Below are 18418 nucleotides of genomic sequence, written 5' to 3' on the forward strand. Positions count from 1 at the left end.
AAGTGCAAAAAAATATCCTCTCGATTGCGGAGCATTTGCAGCGAAAAGAAAACCGCCGAAGTAAGCCCACAAAAACATTGTCACACTTTTCCCTCACTTTTCGTGCTTATCGTGTAAAATCCGATGAACGTTGCGTGCACAAGTGTTTTTCGATAAGATATTCGTACGTTTTTTAATCATCATTTATTATTTACTATCCATACTAATAGTAGTAAAATTCCATAAGCAATATTAAATATTTTAAAACTCATAGCAATCATTTTATCATATAAACATAATCATGCTGCTAATTAGCGGTTTTATATTCCAAAGCCAACCACAAAGCCGACCAAAAATCGTCAATAGCAAAAGCCAGAAATTGACAGGGCTATTTCGTTTGACAACAAATAATACCAGCAATTACTAATTGCAGAATTGCCTCCTATATATAAATTAATTCAATTCTGACAACGGGCTAATGAGAACATTTTCGCATTCGAAACATTATGGATGCTGGCATTAAAGGGACAAATGGGTGAGCGAAAAAAACAACAAGCAAATGCGTCAGTGTCATTGTCAGATGGAGGCAAATTATACAAGGACACAAAAGGACACGTACGTGTGCCATAATTTACCGGCAAGCAAGAGCCCATGAAATGGGCGCCAGTCCATAAATTATGCCACTTTCCCCCGTGCCGAAATGGCACTGACACTCGATTCTCAGTTAACTGCTGGCCTTTAGACTTTAGCCAGATCTGACATAATTAATGACCAGGCTTCATCGTATTGTTTTTCCCATTTCCAATTTAATTAAATAACATTCGTAAATCCAATAAGCCCTGCAGCCCTGCTAACGATTTGTCGTATGTGAACGTGAACGAGAACGTGGTCGGAAGGACATTATAGAATATACGAAACATGTTAACTTGTTTCAAAGTTTTTTACACGCTTTGGGTTATTCACGTTATTTACGCTCACTGGGCAGCCCCATACATGAAAAATTCGGGTAAAGGACTTGTGGTCACAGCGAAATGAAGCTGATGTTGCCAAGCGGCAATAAAGCGAAGCTAGCCAACTGTAAGAAAACAAGAAACCAATAACGGAAAGATGAACCCATCACAAGAAAAACACTTTAATTTGGACTCAGAAAAACAGCATGAATTTTTACAAGAGCTAAATTAATTTTTGCTTAATTTAATAATGTTTATTTATCTATTGTTTCTAGGAGGTAAAAAATAAAGTAATGATATAATTATTATAAAGTTAACAAAAAGACTAATAATAATGAAAATATTTAAATTGATTTTTATTAAATATATACACTCTAAAGTATAAAGTATTAGTTTGTGTTTTATTTAATAGTTTATACACGTATCTATTTCGTTAAAAAAAAGATTCACGAGGACATTGCCAAAAATGTTGTACACCAAAATTGACAGAAAGGATAAAAACTGGCAGCAATCCAAACAGTAAAATGGAAACAGCAAATGACACTCGATGTCAACCTACTTTTTTTGTACTTATTTTGGATTTTTTCCTATTGTCATTCTTCTCTTTGGTGTTGCACTGGTGACCGTAGTAAACAGCAGGTGGAGGTGAAAGGGCGAACTCAAATAGGTTTTTCTCTTTGGGAATTTATGGCCGCAGGGTCCCGCAATCGAAAATACTGTTTATAAACTGAATATTCATTCATTTAAGTAATCAATTCGTTTTGAGTTCCTTGGTATATCTTTTATTTTACGCACTATAACTTAGAACCCATCCATGGGATTTTAGCATACAAATTACCTGAGCACCCTGTTTTAAACGGAAAAGGAAACGAATGTTGATGTTGCGAAATATTACCGATGGCATATGCCCTCGGGCATTTTTGGCTGACAAAAAAGTTTCGAACTGCCAAAAGTTGATTACGTGCTTCAAGGCGTTCGACTCGATTGGAAATTCTTTTCTGGTCTATCTGTCTCTAATTGAAGTGCGTTCGTATAAGTTCTCGAAAGTTTTTGGCCAACTCTTCTCTACCGGCTATCGGTGAAGAGTCAACAGCGGAAAATATGCCACAAATTTTGGTCGGCTCATAATTTCAAATGCAAATGAAATGCGCACAGCCAACATTTTGCGGTTTTTTCTGAAGCTCACTTTCTGTCCACTTGAGCCATCAGACGTGACGTTTTCGATACACTTGGGAATATCTAAATAAATGTGTATAATTATTGGCAAGCAAGTTAAGTATACTGCTAATAATAATGTAATCGTTGTATTTAACGTCAGCAAATCGTATAGAAGAATATATTCCGATAAACTAGTGTCGCGACACTTTTTTCAGTGTTGAACCAACCACACACAAGTTGCACTGCTTCTCATCCGGCAGATACGTGTTCCACAGCTGCCACAATTACGAGAGCATTAACATGAGGTTTTGGAGGATGGGTGCCCCCAAAAGCATGCTCGCAATTTAGCCAGCTTCCAGTGCAGTGCACTATAGGCTAAATGGTACCTTTTTGTGGCCAAAATTAAGAACATCAAAACGGAAAGAGTTATTTAGTTTATGTTTTTTTGTATTGGGTTGCACTCGACCATATCTTATATGATATCCGATATGATCGCGTAGTCGGTCCCGTAATCGGTCAAAAAGTGGCCACAAAAATGTACCACTCAGCCTATAGTGCAGTGGTAAGAGCCTGGGGAAAATACCTGAAATGCCACTACTGAAAGTTTTCCTCTTTTTGCATTCCACCTTTTGTCAGTACAAACTGCAGGCAACTACACTCCAAAAGGGCCCTCCATCATACGCTTTCTAGTTGTTGGTTTTGCACCTCTTATTTTAATAATAAAAAATGCGGGTATATTATATTTATGAATATGTATATAGTTAATTTGCGCTTTAGCAGCATTTTTTACTTGCCGTTTAATTAATGCATTCTTAATACATTGAAAAAAAGTTTTATTAGCTATGTACATGGCCATATCAAAAGGTTCGCAAAAAGAAAATCTGAAAGAACATCACTCACCTTTCCTATAAGAAAATAGTTTTCTAGCATTATTAAGATATATATGTATATATTAAATATTTAGTATAACCGGGTATCATGTAGTCGAAAAACTCAATATTTCCGCTAGTGGTAGCGCTCCGTGTAAAAGTAAAACGCTGTTGAGTTCATTAAAAAATTTGACTAAGTGCGTTGCCATCGTCATCATGGAAACCTCTGACCCTGTCTACTCATAAAAGTGAACTGGTGCTTGGCATCCTGCACGTCCTTGCCAGAGGTTCTATGTGCATGTGTTTGTGCTTATATATGTACATACATATACGGATGGTTTTCGGTGAGGATATACTACTGATGTGCGGTAGGCGCGCTTGAACTTTGCCGCTTCGCATGTGTGTCTCCGTTTTTTTTTTTTGGCTTTTTCGCTAACCGAAATTGGATTTGGTTGCTAAACGCAGACTGAATACTTCAAGCGGAATTATGGCAAGATGATGGGCCCCAAAAGTCTGTTTTCGAGGCTCATGAAATATGCAGGCGGCATACCATTGTGTCTTAATATTAATTAATATTCGCAATGCGATAGCGCTAAAGGGACAATTTGAATAGATCTCAGAGTCATTTCCATTTTATATAAATTTACAGATTAGACTACGTTGGGAATTACTTTTGTTAACCTGGATCAGAAGAAATTAGAACTTGATAACATGTTTTCTTTTTTAAGTACTCGGAAAGGAGGTCACCAAAGTTTGTTAAAAACAAAGAAAACCAACTTCTAAATAATCGGTTAATTTAAAATTAAGTGACCAACTACTTCGCCCAAAACACCAAATAAACCTCTATTTTAATTTCTTTTACACAAACATATCAAGTCCCTTTAATCTAAAAAGCTGCAAAGGCATCGAAAATTATTTAAAAAACTCTTGAGATGTGAAAATCTTGATTATTCTCTTCTCGAGAGCTCTTTGAAAAGTGTGGAAAACTCGCCTCTCTGTTGTGAATAAGCGGCACAAAGAAGACACGCGTTTCCCTTGTGGCAAAATCAATAGATAAAGGAAAAACCACGAAAACAGCTGTTTTAGACATTCAAAATGTAAACAAGGAGAGTGACTAAAAATAGGACTCTCTCTTTAAAGAGCAAGGATTGTCCCAAAGAGAGGAGCTGGCATTTTACGTTTGCCAGAAATCCGAAATCAGTCGTTCGCAGCTCTTCGACATCGGCGGCTCGTGGCACGGAAAAACGGTAAAGCCGCGCAAAATTTAACATCGCCCGTCCACACACACACACACACAGTCACAAGCGACAGTGTGTTCCATATGTGTAATCAAATCGTTCGGAGCCCCGCCGTTTATATATAGAAAATTTCAACGCACGCAGCTCTGAGGAAAACTAAAATACGAAAATAAATTACGAAAATCGTGGCCACTTTTCAAAAAGGCGCACCGAAAAAATGAAATGAATAGAATCGCACTTTCCACGGGCTCGCGTTAATCGCAGTTATTATCGTTATTATTATTCGCATTACGCATACGCCCCGTGTCCCGCTCGGCGTGCTTGTGTGCCTGTGTGCGGTGGAGAGCGAAAAGAAAAGCTCTGCTCGCGTCGCAGTCGACGTTGCGACTCCACCCTAAATTGTATATCAATTTTGAAGTGGTATTTCGTGTTTTTCAAAGTGTACCGCCTGCCTGCTTGACCAGAAACGGGGCCAAATGCCACGATAATAGTAGTCCCTACGTACAATACCAGTGAGAATCGAATCGAAAAAAAAAAAACAAGGAAAATGCGAGAAAAATGTTTGGTTTATGCGAAAAGTTGATGACACATTTCGCTGTCATTTTGACCGCATTTTCCTTCTCCCAGCCGCTGTTGTTGTTGCTGATTTGCGGGCCGCATGGCGGCACCTTCCCCTCGACATCCATCCACTGGGCGGAGGCCTCGGCGGCGGATGAAGCGTAAGTCTGTCAACTGCCACCCCTCAGGTGGAAATTGGTCAGCAGGATATTTACATTTAAGAGACACGCAAGGATTTTAATTTGTGGACAAAGGGAATGGGATCTTTGAAACGCAGTCAATTAGGGGGCGTGCCCGACGCCCTCATCTCGTTTTCACCGTCGCTCGTTAATTTTTCCGTACATTTTATGCTAATTTCGTTGCCTGTCGCGCGGCTTTTTATTCGTCTACACACAAATTCCCTGTGGGCATAAAATGAGGCTTTTTCGACTGCCAGCTATGAATAAGCTTATATTCACGCAACAGCGGGTGAATTCAAAGTGCTTATTTATTTCTTAAAACTTCAAAGTAATAATTTAGCGTTTATTTTTTGCTTTATTTATTTATTTATTTTTAATCCCCTACTAAATAACATCCCTTAGAGTAAGTAATAGTAATCAAACGTTATAGTATCTAACGAAAACGTAACTGAAAGGATAACTATTCAGTCATTGATTTGTAGAGTAGACCAAAACTTGAGTTGGTTTAATTCCTGATTTTCATTCAACAAAATTACAAATTACAAATTTATATTCGATTTCATACCAAGATTGCATCCATTAAATAAGGTATTCTTTAGGTCTAAAGGGCAATATGTATTTTGTTGCGTGTTTAAGCGTCTTGTCTTTTGTTTCGAACAATTTTATTTTACTTTGTGCGTCAGCATTTTCACTCATTCTGGCTCTCTAGACTTTTCTCCCCCTGATATTATTTCCCTTGCCAGAGGGTCGTAATTTTTGTTGTGTTCCCCAAGTTTTTATTAAGTCACATGAACATTATTTGTCTGACATGCTAACTTTTGGAATGACTCGAAAAGGTAGAATCACTGATGCCTATTTACGCTAAATGAATATTTTATTAGACATTTTGTTTGAGGCCACCAAACAAATGGTCAAAATACCTACAAATAATTAAATTAAACCAAAATCTGTTCTCTTTTGTTTGTGAACGAAAGCTTACGGCCCTCATGATTAATACAAACCAAATATATTTTTAGTGATTTTGCAATGAAAAGCAATATATAACAGAATGGTTCATATATCAATGATTTATATATGTATCATTTTAAAAACCAGAAAAGATTATAGGTATAGTTATCCTTGCGTAAATACGCAAACAAGTCTAAAAGACTAATAAAAAGTTTTGCGGCCGACATAAATTATAATAAAGTAAATGTCCAATTAGCGAACTACACCATGGATAGATAAATAATCAAATATTAAAGACCAAAAACCCCATAATAAAATTTCCCCAACCAAATTAGCTCTACTAAATAGCCACAAAATTGCGGCATGGAAAAGAGCAGAGACCGAAAATCGTTTAATGTCCGTTCGCATTACAAAGAATATTTAATGGGAAATCGGGATTTTTGGCGCATTGCAGCCAGTCGAGCTTTAATAGAATAAAGCAATTTATGCCCGAGGGAAGCGTAATAAAAATTCAATCTTAAACAGAAAATATTGTTCAAATATGCGCGTATTAAATGTTTCCAGGGAAATTTTGTATGTGGTGAAGAGATTTCATTTTCGTTAGCGATCCCCTGACTCCTGTAAGTGATACATTTTCCCCGAGTGCTTAGGGTTTTCCCATTTTCCGTGGCCGCGGCTAACAAGGGCCATCTAAAACAATGACAAACGAGATACGACATAGCAATATGGGCAAATTAATTGAACAACTCCAGAACGCAATAAAAGCCAGAGAGAAGGCAACGTTCATTTTCAACTACCAAACAGCGGCAAAAACAATTTCACCGACCGGGCCAAAACACTTGAGAGTGTGCGGGGAATATATATATATATATATTGGGGCACATTGGTGGGGCATATATCGGGGTGCTTCGGGGCTGGCGGAATAACTGTGTCAAAGGCAACGTCGGCGACAGAAGTGAAATGAAAATGGCCGAAACAGCGCCGCCGGCTGCGTCGGCGACATCAAAAGCCACGTCAAGAGATTTCCCGCACTGAAAAGAGCTAAAGAGCGGATAGAAAATAGTGCGGTCATGCGCAGGCATCAGCCCAGAATGCTTTTAAATGTTTATAGTTAATGCCAAACTCTCACGCAAACGGTTGTCAGGCAAATGCAGTTGGCTAAATAAATTATTTACACGTTTTTTTAGTATACAGTAACATAAAAAATACTGTGACTAAAAACATAAAAATGCATGTTTGCTTATGTCTTTTTTAACCGAGTTATCTAATGCCAAGTAGCCTTTGTGTATGCTTTTTAAGTTAATGCAATATGGCTTAAAGGGCTTTGATATTTTGCGGGGAAATGTAAATATTTAGACTTCACACACAGACTGATTGCCAAAAAGAAAATCATTGAAAGTAATGATATTTATCGCCCTATATTACAATTAGTTGTTTCCAAGTCTTTTAACAAAACTTTTTAAATTTGATAAGAATACGCTACTTAAATGTTCATATTTTCTAATCAGTGGTATTTAGATTTTTGTGTTATTTTGTAATTAATCTTTCTAATAACTATAAAGTTAATTTTTTTTTATTAATTGGAAAGAATATAGATCTAATAACCTACTATAATACATTTGAGATAGAACCACTTAATGCCTAAACATTAGCAACCTATCTTTTGATTATTTTTTGCTATTCGAATGCATTAACTAATGGAATCGGCCCGAAAACATCTAACATTCTAAAGAGAAAGCCGTTCCTTTAAGAGCAAAGTAAAAGAGAGCGAAAAAAGAGCGAAAGGTGCGCGCGCAGGCACTTGTTGATTTCTCAATTCGGAACAGCTGCTCGTGGTGGAACGCCGACTGCGCTGCCAGGAAGACGGCGTTGTCACCGCATTGCGGGCAGGTGTGCGGTGCAAGGAGGGTGCGAACACCACCCACAATCCACCCAACGCCCCTACACACCGCTGGCAAACATGTGCGCTAATTGAATTAGTGGAACTCGGACAGGTGGTTGACACCTCGCTGGCGCACTTTTGACATCGGCACAGTGTTGTTTACTGTTTTGCACCGCTGGGAGATATAACTCACAATAGATTTTAATGGGATTGCATGTTCTTTTGCCAAAGAAAAAAACAAGTTTTGTAGAGGGATACCCATACCAATTAAGTACAAAAGTGGTCCTTACAAATTCAATCGCTTATTCTTTATTTATGATTTTTATAAAACCAAAAAGAAGTCCTGTGAAAGTATTAAATGCGACATATATAACATCACAATGATGAATTTATAATTCAACACATTTTATAGTTTTGGTTAGCCAAATTCTTTAGATATTTATATTAGATTTTATAAGATATTTATATTTAAGATAATTTATAATAATAGTAATATATATTTATAACAATTCATTTAACAAATGCTTTGCATTGCAGTGTCGGCAAGTGGGCCACCCAATTTGGCGACGAGCTGTTCGCGCTGGCGCAGAAGATCACCAAGTCGCAGGAGATCAAGGAGAAGTACAAGGAGTACAATGCCCGCGTGGAGCTGAAGAACGGCACCGAACTGATTAAGTCAATAACGAAAAATGTGGGCAGAATGCTGGCGAGGAAAATGGACGCGGTGCGGTGCATCCAGGAGCGTGCGGAATATGTGAACGAGAACTTTGAGTTTAATCTCACCTATGCGCTTCAGAACTTCACCTACTTTTCTAGCAAGTATTCGACCTTTAATGGAAACAGTTCCGAGGAGCTGGAACCTAATGAGGCTGAGTTCGCCTGGATGTATCGGAATATGGAGTTGAATCCGGACACACACTTCTACAATACGCCAGTGGACACGGAACACAGTTCGGTGCACGTGCCATCGAATATATGGGATCGATCGGAACGTGTCCTGAAGACCATAATGTGGTCCGAGCATCTGGACGAGGTGTTCCGGCAGAATTACCAATCCGATCCGGCCTTGTCGTGGCAGTACTTTGGCTCCGATACGGGAATCCTGCGCCACTATCCGGCTGCCCAATGGACTGATACCAGACCAAATCGGGATGATGCCGACACCTATGATTGCCGCAAGAGGTCTTGGTACATTGAGACAGCCACGTGTTCAAAGGACATTGTCATCCTGCTGGATCATTCGGGTTCAATGACGGGCTTCCGGCATCATGTGGCAAAGTTTACCATTCGCAGCATCCTAGACACTTTCTCCAACAATGATTTCTTCACCATTCTGCGGTACTCGAGTGAGGTAAATGACATAATACCCTGCTTCAATGGAGCTCTCGTCCAGGCGACACCCGAAAACATAGAGGTCTTCAACCAGCAAATCGAACAGTTGGACGATCCTGAAGGATATGCTAATCTCACCTTGGCCTACGAGACGGCCTTCCAACTGCTGCGAAAATACTACGATAGTCGTCATTGTGTCACCAATTCGACGTGCAATCAGGCCATTATGTTGGTCACCGACGGAGTGGCTGGAAATACCACCGAAGTCTTTCAGAAGTACAACTGGGGCAATGGCGAGAATGGAACCTCGCAGATGGACACACGTGTGTTCACCTATCTGCTGGGCAAGGAGGTCACCAAGGTGCGCGAAATCCAGTGGATGGCCTGCCTCAATCGGGGCTACTACTCGCATGTCCAAACTTTGGATGAGGTCCACGAAGAGGTGCTCAAGTACGTCGATGTCATTGCCACGCCCTTGGTGCTGCAGAACGAACAACATCCGCCCACCTGGACGCACGCCTTCACGGACAAAACGGTAAGAGTTTATAGTCATATTTTAAAATGGTTTCACAATATTAACTTTAAGTCCTTGGAGTAGTTATAATTTGGATCCATTTTTATATTTATAGGGCTGATATCAAACTTGTGTGTGTTTTTATTCCATTTCATAACCATTATTTAATTTATAAACATTAACAATATTATATTTTTCCATACAGTACGATCCAAAAACTTCCAATGAAAAACGACCTCGCCTAATGATATCCGTGGGAGTGCCCGCCTTTGATCGCTTCTATCGCCACGCGAACAGCACAAATCCGAGGGCACGTTTGTTGGGAGTCGCTGGAACAGACGTGCCCGTGGAAGATATAGACAAGCTGACACTGCCCTACAAGGTGGAAATGATGGAGTTTAATTAAAATCTTTAAAACTAATTGGGAAGTATTTTTCAGCTGGGTGTTAATGGCTACTCTTTTGTGGTGTCCAACAATGGATATGTTCTGCTGCATCCTGATCTACGACCCATTGGGGTAAGTTGAATGGTGTCAAACAGTGTTTACATATATATATATATTCTTATATTACCCACACCAGACCAATGGAAAGATGAATCCCAACTATAACAGCATCGATTTCACCGAAGTGGAGCACCTGTTCGAAGATCAAAGTCCGCGGGAACCGGGCGAATCTATTCTACACATACGCAACGCCATGGTGCGCCACGAAGCCAATGAGTTCAAGAGCATATCGGTCAAGTTTCACTATGACAAGATGCGCCGCGTTTCCGAGGAGAAGCAGGACTACTTCTTTGCCCCACTGCCCAACACTCCATTCACCTTGGGCATCGTAATGCCCAGCGAATATGGCAAAACTTGGATCAAAGTTGGCGAGGAGGTGGACAAGAACAAGCACATGAAGATAAATATATCGGACTTTTTCATCGGCGAAAACTGGAAAGTTCATCCCGATTGGTGGGTGTAAACCTAAATCTGCTTGAATTTATTAAAACATTAAATATTTGATTAAATTTGACAGGGTTTATTGCAAATACCACTATCTGGAGGGTCATGAGTTTAAAACACCTGAGGCGGAGTTGCGCGAGTTTCTGGCCAAGATGCAAAACGATTGGAAGTGGTCAGAGCAATATGCGGAGGATGAATCCGACTGGGACGACAAAGATGATCGTAAGTGCGCCAATTAATTCTTTTACTGACCTAAATGCATGGCTTTTGATTTCAGTGAACTGTGGTCGCAAAACGCTGGGTGATGATGCCTACTATTGCAACAAGGAGCTGGTGAACCTGCTCATCTTCGACGCCAAGGTAACGAATTCCAGCTACGGTGTTTGGCGGTTCGAGAGCGATGAGGAACGCCAGTTGATCGAGCGGTTCCGTGCTGATCTGCGATTTGTGGCCACCATGAGTGGCCTGACCCGTTGGCAGTTTATCTTCGGAGAGGTTGAGGTGGACACGGATCGTGAATTCGGGGACTACCATACCACGGCCATCGATGAGACCTGGTACAAGAGTGCCATCCTGCAGCATCACGAGGACCGAGCGGAGAGCTTTGTCTATTCGGTGAAATATTACGATGATCCCATGGAGGACAGCGAGGTCAAGGTAACCGCCTCACATGCCATCTTTCCGAGGGACGGTGGCAAGGAGGCGCCCGCCTGCGTAGTGGGCTTCCAGTTTTCCCACGCCCGCATGTGGGAGCGCTTCTTCAACATCACCGCAGTGGATCATGTGAGTCGCTGAAAATTTAAGCTTTATGCATTGTAGATTACTTAAGTTTTTCCATCTGAATTTATAGTGCAACCATTGCTTGCCCATCTGCACTGATGACGACGTGGATTGTGTGGTGATTGACAATAATGCGTATATCGTAATTGGACAGAATATCAACACCACTGGCAAATTCTTTGGCGAATTCCACGGCGATGTTATGACTGCGATGGTGGAAAGGGGCATCTTTCTCAGCATAGAGGTCTACGATTACCAGGAGCAATGCAAGGAGGAGCCAAAGGCGGGTAGCGATGGGCACGGTCTGCTGCATGTAAGTCATGCCAATTTGAGTTTAATCATATCAAAAACATTGAATATGAATCATATATATTTCTGATCTAGCCCCTTCGATTGTTAAGCCTCGGCTGGAAGTATTTAGTAGGTCGACTCTTCTTTGAATACCAGAGAATTCAATGGTGGGCTGATGGAGCGCCATGTAAGTGTTAGATTTGTTCAACAACATGTCCTTTTATCCTATAATCTCAATTGATCCTTCTTTCAGTTATGGAATACACAGATGAGATTGAAGACGAGTACGTGGCAGTGGGTGATGGAGGAAAGTCTTCAGCTTCGAAGCCAAAAGATGATAGTGACGACGAAAACGCCATGTTCGATGAACCCGAACCCGATCCCATCTATAAGGCATGTGACAAGCGATCCACTCTTTATGCACTGCAGCCATCTGCCCTCGTGGGCATTAATGACTTTGTGGAGGCGCCTTCAACTCGACCCTTCTTGGTTAAGAAGATTCCGAACTCCAATCTGGTGCTGGTGGTGGTCAATGTCCTGATGCCGTCGCGTAGCGTTCGCCTGACCACCGAACCGCAGCGTATGGAATACGATAAAGAATTCCCCTGCTATAAGCTCAATATGAGTTTCTACGAACGACGGCGCATCGAAGAGTGTTATACGGTACACGAAGATGTAAGTATTTGTATAAGTATTTTAATCTGATCACGTCCGTCCGTTCGTCTGTCCGTTCGACTGTCCGTATAAACGTTGAAATAAAGAGATAGCACCCACAATCCGCTCAACATTTTGACCTATCATCAAAATTGATTTTCATCATGTGATTGATTTTAAATTAAATACTAATATTTACTTCTTATTTAGGAGGAACTGTACACCTATTGCGGCAATGCCTCGCGGCTGGTTTTGACGCTTCAGCTAATGCCGCTGACCATAATTTTAGTGTTTTACCTGACGCACAGCTTTATGCGTTAGGTACAATGTACACAGAACTATACATTATACAACTATTATGTACTATACGCGACTACGATCGGTTTGTTGTTTATACATATATATATATATATATATATAAATATATTTTTTGTTTTCTATAGATTGTAAACTTTATGCCGTAGTCCAATACTTTGTCGAATGTTTAACAACAGCGCAAAACAAACAAAAACTGGCACAATCTTCGGTACGAAAACCACTATAAGCAAGAACAATTTCAACTTTTAGACTTACAAACTGCGCCAAAAATTATGAAACTGGGTCTTACTTTATTTTAAAAAATTGTAGTGAACGATGAAGGCCGCTGCAAACAAAAGGAGACAACTTAAAGACCAACGATTTCACACGATGAGTTTCCTTGTTCCAAGCTGATCCTTCAACATTTTCTTAGAATCTTAGTGAACGCAATGTTTCTTTTTTATATACAATACCTAACGCCTATAGAAAAAGAACCCACGTTTCAATGACTATTTTGATAGATTAATATGGTGCAACCAATGCCAAATATTAAATGAATAAATTAGCAAAAATTAGTAAATTGCGAACAAAAATAATTCGAATGACAATTATTTTTGTAATTTTATAAAACTTAGTTGATTTTGTACAACAATAAAAACGTATAAATATTATAATACACGTAAATGATGGAAAAGCAAAAAAAAAAAATACACAAAACACCTACTTTTGTTAGGAATATTCGCTATTTCTTAAAGCCGAATAGAATATATATGGTTTTCGTTTTTGAACGCAGCCTAAAAAACGCGGTTTACAACAGATAATATTTAATGTTAATGCGGCGAACATTTTTCATATGTTTTCCAACGGTTTTGTAAAGTGTACTTTATTGAATATAATGTTTTTAAAACGGCAAGTTAACGCACAGATTTGTAAAACCAAGCATAGGACCACCTGTAAAGTATGCAATACTTATTTAATACTGAGTTCGAAAACCCCATCTATTATATAATTTACAGCGCTCTTCAGGCCATACACTAAGTCGAAAGTCTTTAGCAAGATTTACACAGAAGATGGTAGGGGGAAACCAAACCTTAAATGAATACCAACCTAATTGCCTTTGTATCGTATTTCGAATGTGGAAACAATTTATGAACTTTATGAATTTATGCCTAGAAACCTAAAACAAAATATGTAATATTATGATGAAGACAATTTAAATTAAGATTATTTTCAAGGAAATGAAATCAAAAGAAGACGGTGTTTTTAAAGGTGAGCTAATGATGCTGAGATGAATGGCAAAATGAAATGAAAACAGTTAACTATTAAATGTAATTTTTTAAACAAACTGAATTACTAATACAACCTTTATTTTTTGGAGTGTTTAAACGTTGTAAAATGTATTAAAAAAAAAATATGACATAACAAAATCTAGTTATAATGGTATACGTGGATTTGCTGCAAGTTCATCATCAAGTTAATGTTCATCTCTATGAGTTATATAGGCTCTTTTTAATCACATTTTTTTAAATTTCGACACGTATACACAATGTATATGACATGTCCACTAAAAATAAGAAACGATAAACATTTTAAATTTCCTTAGCAAAATAAATGAACTAATCGTCGACAAATATTGAAAAGTATTTCATTTGTTATGGATTTTTAAAAGAGGTAAGTGTATTTAATATATAGCTTTATATTGGGAGTTAAACACATTTAATATTTATAGCTTAAGCAACCCTCTTAAATTCCTCACAACCCTTCTATCTTAAGCAATTGACTTTACAATTATAAGTGAAAAAAGTTTTCGAGCAGATAATCGGCGAAAAATTAATACAAATTTAATTATCAACGGTCGCTGTTTTGTTTACTCTATATAGAATCTGAAATATTACAGATTGTTTACCCAATTGAAGGAGATATTTAAACAATGTACTCTTTTTCCTTAAAGACTTTATTGTTATGTGTGTTTTTAAAAATAATTAAAGCAAACGTAAGGAAACTGTGCCATTGGAAATTCGAAGTTAAAAAGTTTCTTTTCAGTTAAGTGATATTGACACTGGAAATGCGCACAAACAACACAATAAAGATTCATTTCCGAATCCATACTCTAATGGAAGTGATTTTATATCGAATCAAGATAACAAAATTAATTATATTCCTCCCAATCAACATGGAAAAATGTTTATCCATCAAAGAGAGCAGCTTCCATTTAAACATAATGAGCAAGATCCAAATTATTTAGCCCCCGTCATTCAAAAAAGAAAACCTATGGATAAGGATCCACGAAATCCACTGAAACGACTTAAATTTTTGCAGGAATTTCCTACTCAATCATCAAAGGGGGATCTTGACGATTTAAAATATCCAACACAGTTAGAAGGGCGCCACGATTCACCCAAATATGATAAAACCTTTCATACCGAAATACATGCAAATAATGAAACAGATTCTCAAGAATTGGAAAATATAATTTTAGAAAAGAACTTGCAAGATTCTAAAACAGAATTCCAAGAAAATCGTGCATCGCAACCAAAGAATATGCATTCGTTCCAAATTCCTGAAGCAATCGAATCTCATTTTAATAACAAAGAATTGCAGAATGAGAATGATTTACATAAAGGACTGAAGCAACAATATCGATCTGGATCCGAACAGGATAAGTCAGGACCAGAGAATGTACGCGAAATTGCATCCAAACTGATCCTCCAGTGGGCGGAAAATCAGCGCAGTTTATTAGATTCCTTCGTGAAGGCGATCACCGACGTATTGAAAGTTCATGATTCTAAGCTGAATATGAAAATAAATATCAGCCCTCGAGATATAATGATTTTAAAAGATATGCTCAAACAATTACTTGAATCAATAATGCAATTGAGAGAAGGTAGCACCAGCACACGTGCTAGGATCGTATTAAACAAGTGGATAGAGACCCAAAAATCACTAATTGATTCATTTTCCCAAGCTATTCAAAATACAAATCAAAATGTGGACAACATTGCCAATGTATATGAGGTCATGGAAAATTTAAATAAAAACCTTAGGGAACTGGTAATTCTGCTAAGCGACAAGGAAAGTTTCCCAACAACAGAGAGTAGTAGTTCCCAACAAACTACTAGCATTTATGCAACTACTACTTTCTATCTAACATCAAGCACATTTGGCTCAACTCATCCTATTGTAGACGAAAATATCAATCGTGTTAATATCATGGGAAATTTGATAAAGGGACTAAGAAATATTATGGTTCAAATGGATGAAACAAATAAAACTTCAAGTTCTACTTCTTATACCACAACGGAAAGTACCTATATTCAACCGAGTACATCCACATATTTGAACGCGGAGGTCACTACTTCCCATCCAACTACAAGCACATATGAAGTTACAAATATAATAACCGACGAAAGTAAAATTAAAGACATGTTTAATTTGATTAAAGGTATAGAAGACCTAATTAGTCAATATAATGGCAAACATAAATTTACAAGTACCACCAGTTTAACTGGGAAAAGCAATAGCCGAGAGCCAACGATGACCACTTATTCCTCAGCTGGTGGTATTACATCCCATTCCTTTACAACCACTTCACCGAAAACAGTGACTACTTCTTCTAGTCATTCAACAACAGAGAGTTCGCCTAGTCATCCGACAACAAGCAACTATGAAGTCACTGTTTTTGATCAGGATAGCCATAAATTTAAGGTTATGAAAAATTTGATCAAAGAACTTAAAGGACTGATCGAACATTTCAGTGATACAAAAAATATTACGAGTACAACCTATTCAACAGGAGACAGCAAAAGTTTCCAGCCAACCGCTACGACTCCTGACTCTACAGACAGATCTTCCTCCCAACCAATTACATTCCCCGAGTCGACAACATCGACGACGAACTTACAATCAACTATTACTAACCATTTGTCAACAGAGAGTACGAGTTCTCAGCTTAATACTACTCTTTCTATAACAGGAACCACTACTCCCAATCTAACTACAAGCACACATGACTTTAAAGACCAGATTAATGACGATGATTCTAAAAGTCTGAAACATTTAATTAAGATACTTTCAGACCTGGTATATTCATTAAATGATAAGAATAATATAAAAAGTACCAGCCAGTTAACAACAGAGAGCACATTTAATAGTTCAATTAACATCACCAATTCAACGACTGTTGCCTCATCAACTTTTTCAACAACAGAGAGTATGGCCATCCATTCAACCCCTTATCTTTCAACAAGAGAAATCACGGTTTTCCAATTTAACGATGTAGAAAATATAAATCCAATTATATCCAACAATTCAACAACTGTGACCACTAATATTCATTCTAGTACATATACCACATCAACAACAGATAATACAACATCCTATCCTAACCTTTCAACAACAGAGAGTTCCCCAACGTTTGATTCGACCATATCTCACTCAAATACATCTAGTCAAACAAGATCGCTTGGTTCATATAAAGACAAAATCAAAAATATTGTAGAACTTTTAAAAAAATTACGTAAGATTCAGAAAACTTTAGCCGACAAGTCGAAGGGGCAACTTTCACCAATGCTTATATCGAGAATAAAAGCTGTACTTAAGCAAATCGTCGCGGGTAATATTGATTCAGTAAACGGCGATTCAACTGAGTTGGAAATACTTCTTTCCACAACAGTCAATCCCAATGAAGATACTACCGATTTGACGATGGAAAAATTGTTAAAGCTATTCGATGATTTTGAAAGGATGTATAACGTATTGTTGGATGATAGTATTCAGAGTACTACACAATCCACGACACAGAACAACACAATTTTTTCAACGACATACAGTACAATTTTTTCTACAACCCAAAGCATATCAACAACTTCACCAACACAGTATGCATTAACGAGTTCCACACCAAATACTTCAACAACATCACATTCTTCTACCCCATCCTCAATAAATAATCTAAGGAGTGATGAATCAAACAATCACCAGCCAATTGTAGACGCAATTCAGCAATTAAAGATGGCATTATATCATGACTTTTATGCTTTTAAAAAATCTCAAGAGGAAAGGTATTTCTATATTGCACATATTTATAAAAATTCTTTATAATACTTGCTTATTTTTAGAATGGAAAAAATTCTTCAACTTCTTAATGGCAAACCAATAGATCGGCGGACAAAAACTATTGCTAAACCGAGAACCATACGAAAGAAAGTAAGCCGTGAGATACAAAAAAGAAACAGCGATGTTAAAGAGGATAAAATGTAAGCATTAATTTTAGCAAAATAAATTCATAAAGTAAGAATTATTTTCCGCACTCTATACTAGACACCACTACAAAGCAGACAAATTTATAAAAAACCCAAAAAATGGAAATCAAGATAGTCACATCCCTAAACCGATTTTAAATTCGGCAAGATCGAAAATAAAAGATGTCCCATTAAAACTATCTGCTATTAAAGTAAATGGTGGACTAAAACATTTGCCTTCAAAACGTAAAGCTAATGAAGAAGTATCTGCAATGCATGAGATTTTCCCGGAACCCGTATCAATACTGCCACATAAGTAAGGCTTTTATCAACATGTTTATGTTGAATAATTTATATACGCGATTTAAATTTTCAGAGAGTCCTATGAATTACCAATTATCGACTTTCTTCCGTTTGGTTAAAAATTAAATAAAATCTTTGAAAGCAAATAGAATAAAATTGAATATGTAAGTGCACTTTTTTCATCTTAATATAAATATTAATATAAAAATTAGTGGACTCGAATCAAATATGCCTTTAATAGATATATCTTCTAATTAAAGATGCTTACCTTTCAGCTTCAAGTCATCGAAAAATAAT

The 18418-nt window shown here is 37.8% G+C and overlaps 2 protein-coding genes across 3 annotated transcripts; both read left to right on the top strand.

Moving 5' to 3' along the window:
- The first annotated feature begins 4153 nt into the window (after positions 1-4153).
- Ca-Ma2d (Ca[2+] channel Muscle-specific alpha2/delta subunit) lies at positions 4154-14206 on the top strand. 2 transcript variants are annotated; one of them, NM_001273557.2, is made up of 12 exons: positions 4154-4913; positions 8299-9628; positions 9813-9989; positions 10047-10124; positions 10189-10565; positions 10630-10778; positions 10834-11339; positions 11407-11649; positions 11721-11814; positions 11881-12302; positions 12492-12663; positions 12725-14206. In NM_001273557.2, the coding sequence occupies exons 1-11, from the start codon at positions 4753-4755 to the stop codon at positions 12600-12602; spliced, it is 3648 nt and encodes a 1215-aa protein (NP_001260486.1). In that variant the 5' UTR covers positions 4154-4752; the 3' UTR covers positions 12603-12663; positions 12725-14206. The 2 variants fall into 2 exon arrangements, with proteins under 2 accessions (NP_001260486.1, NP_723955.2); NM_165149.3 differs by having other exon boundaries at positions 12492-13274.
- Positions 14207-14617: 411 nt separating this feature from the next.
- On the top strand, positions 14618-18238 carry CG42818 (uncharacterized protein). Its single transcript, NM_001201892.2, has 3 exons — positions 14618-17638; positions 17696-17833; positions 17898-18238. The coding sequence occupies exons 1-3, from the start codon at positions 14760-14762 to the stop codon at positions 18136-18138; spliced, it is 3258 nt and encodes a 1085-aa protein (NP_001188821.1). The 5' UTR covers positions 14618-14759; the 3' UTR covers positions 18139-18238.
- The last annotated feature ends 180 nt before the right edge of the window (positions 18239-18418 follow it).

Source organism: Drosophila melanogaster, chromosome 2L (assembly GCF_000001215.4).
Source record: "Drosophila melanogaster chromosome 2L".
NCBI lineage: Eukaryota > Metazoa > Arthropoda > Insecta > Diptera > Drosophilidae > Drosophila > Drosophila melanogaster.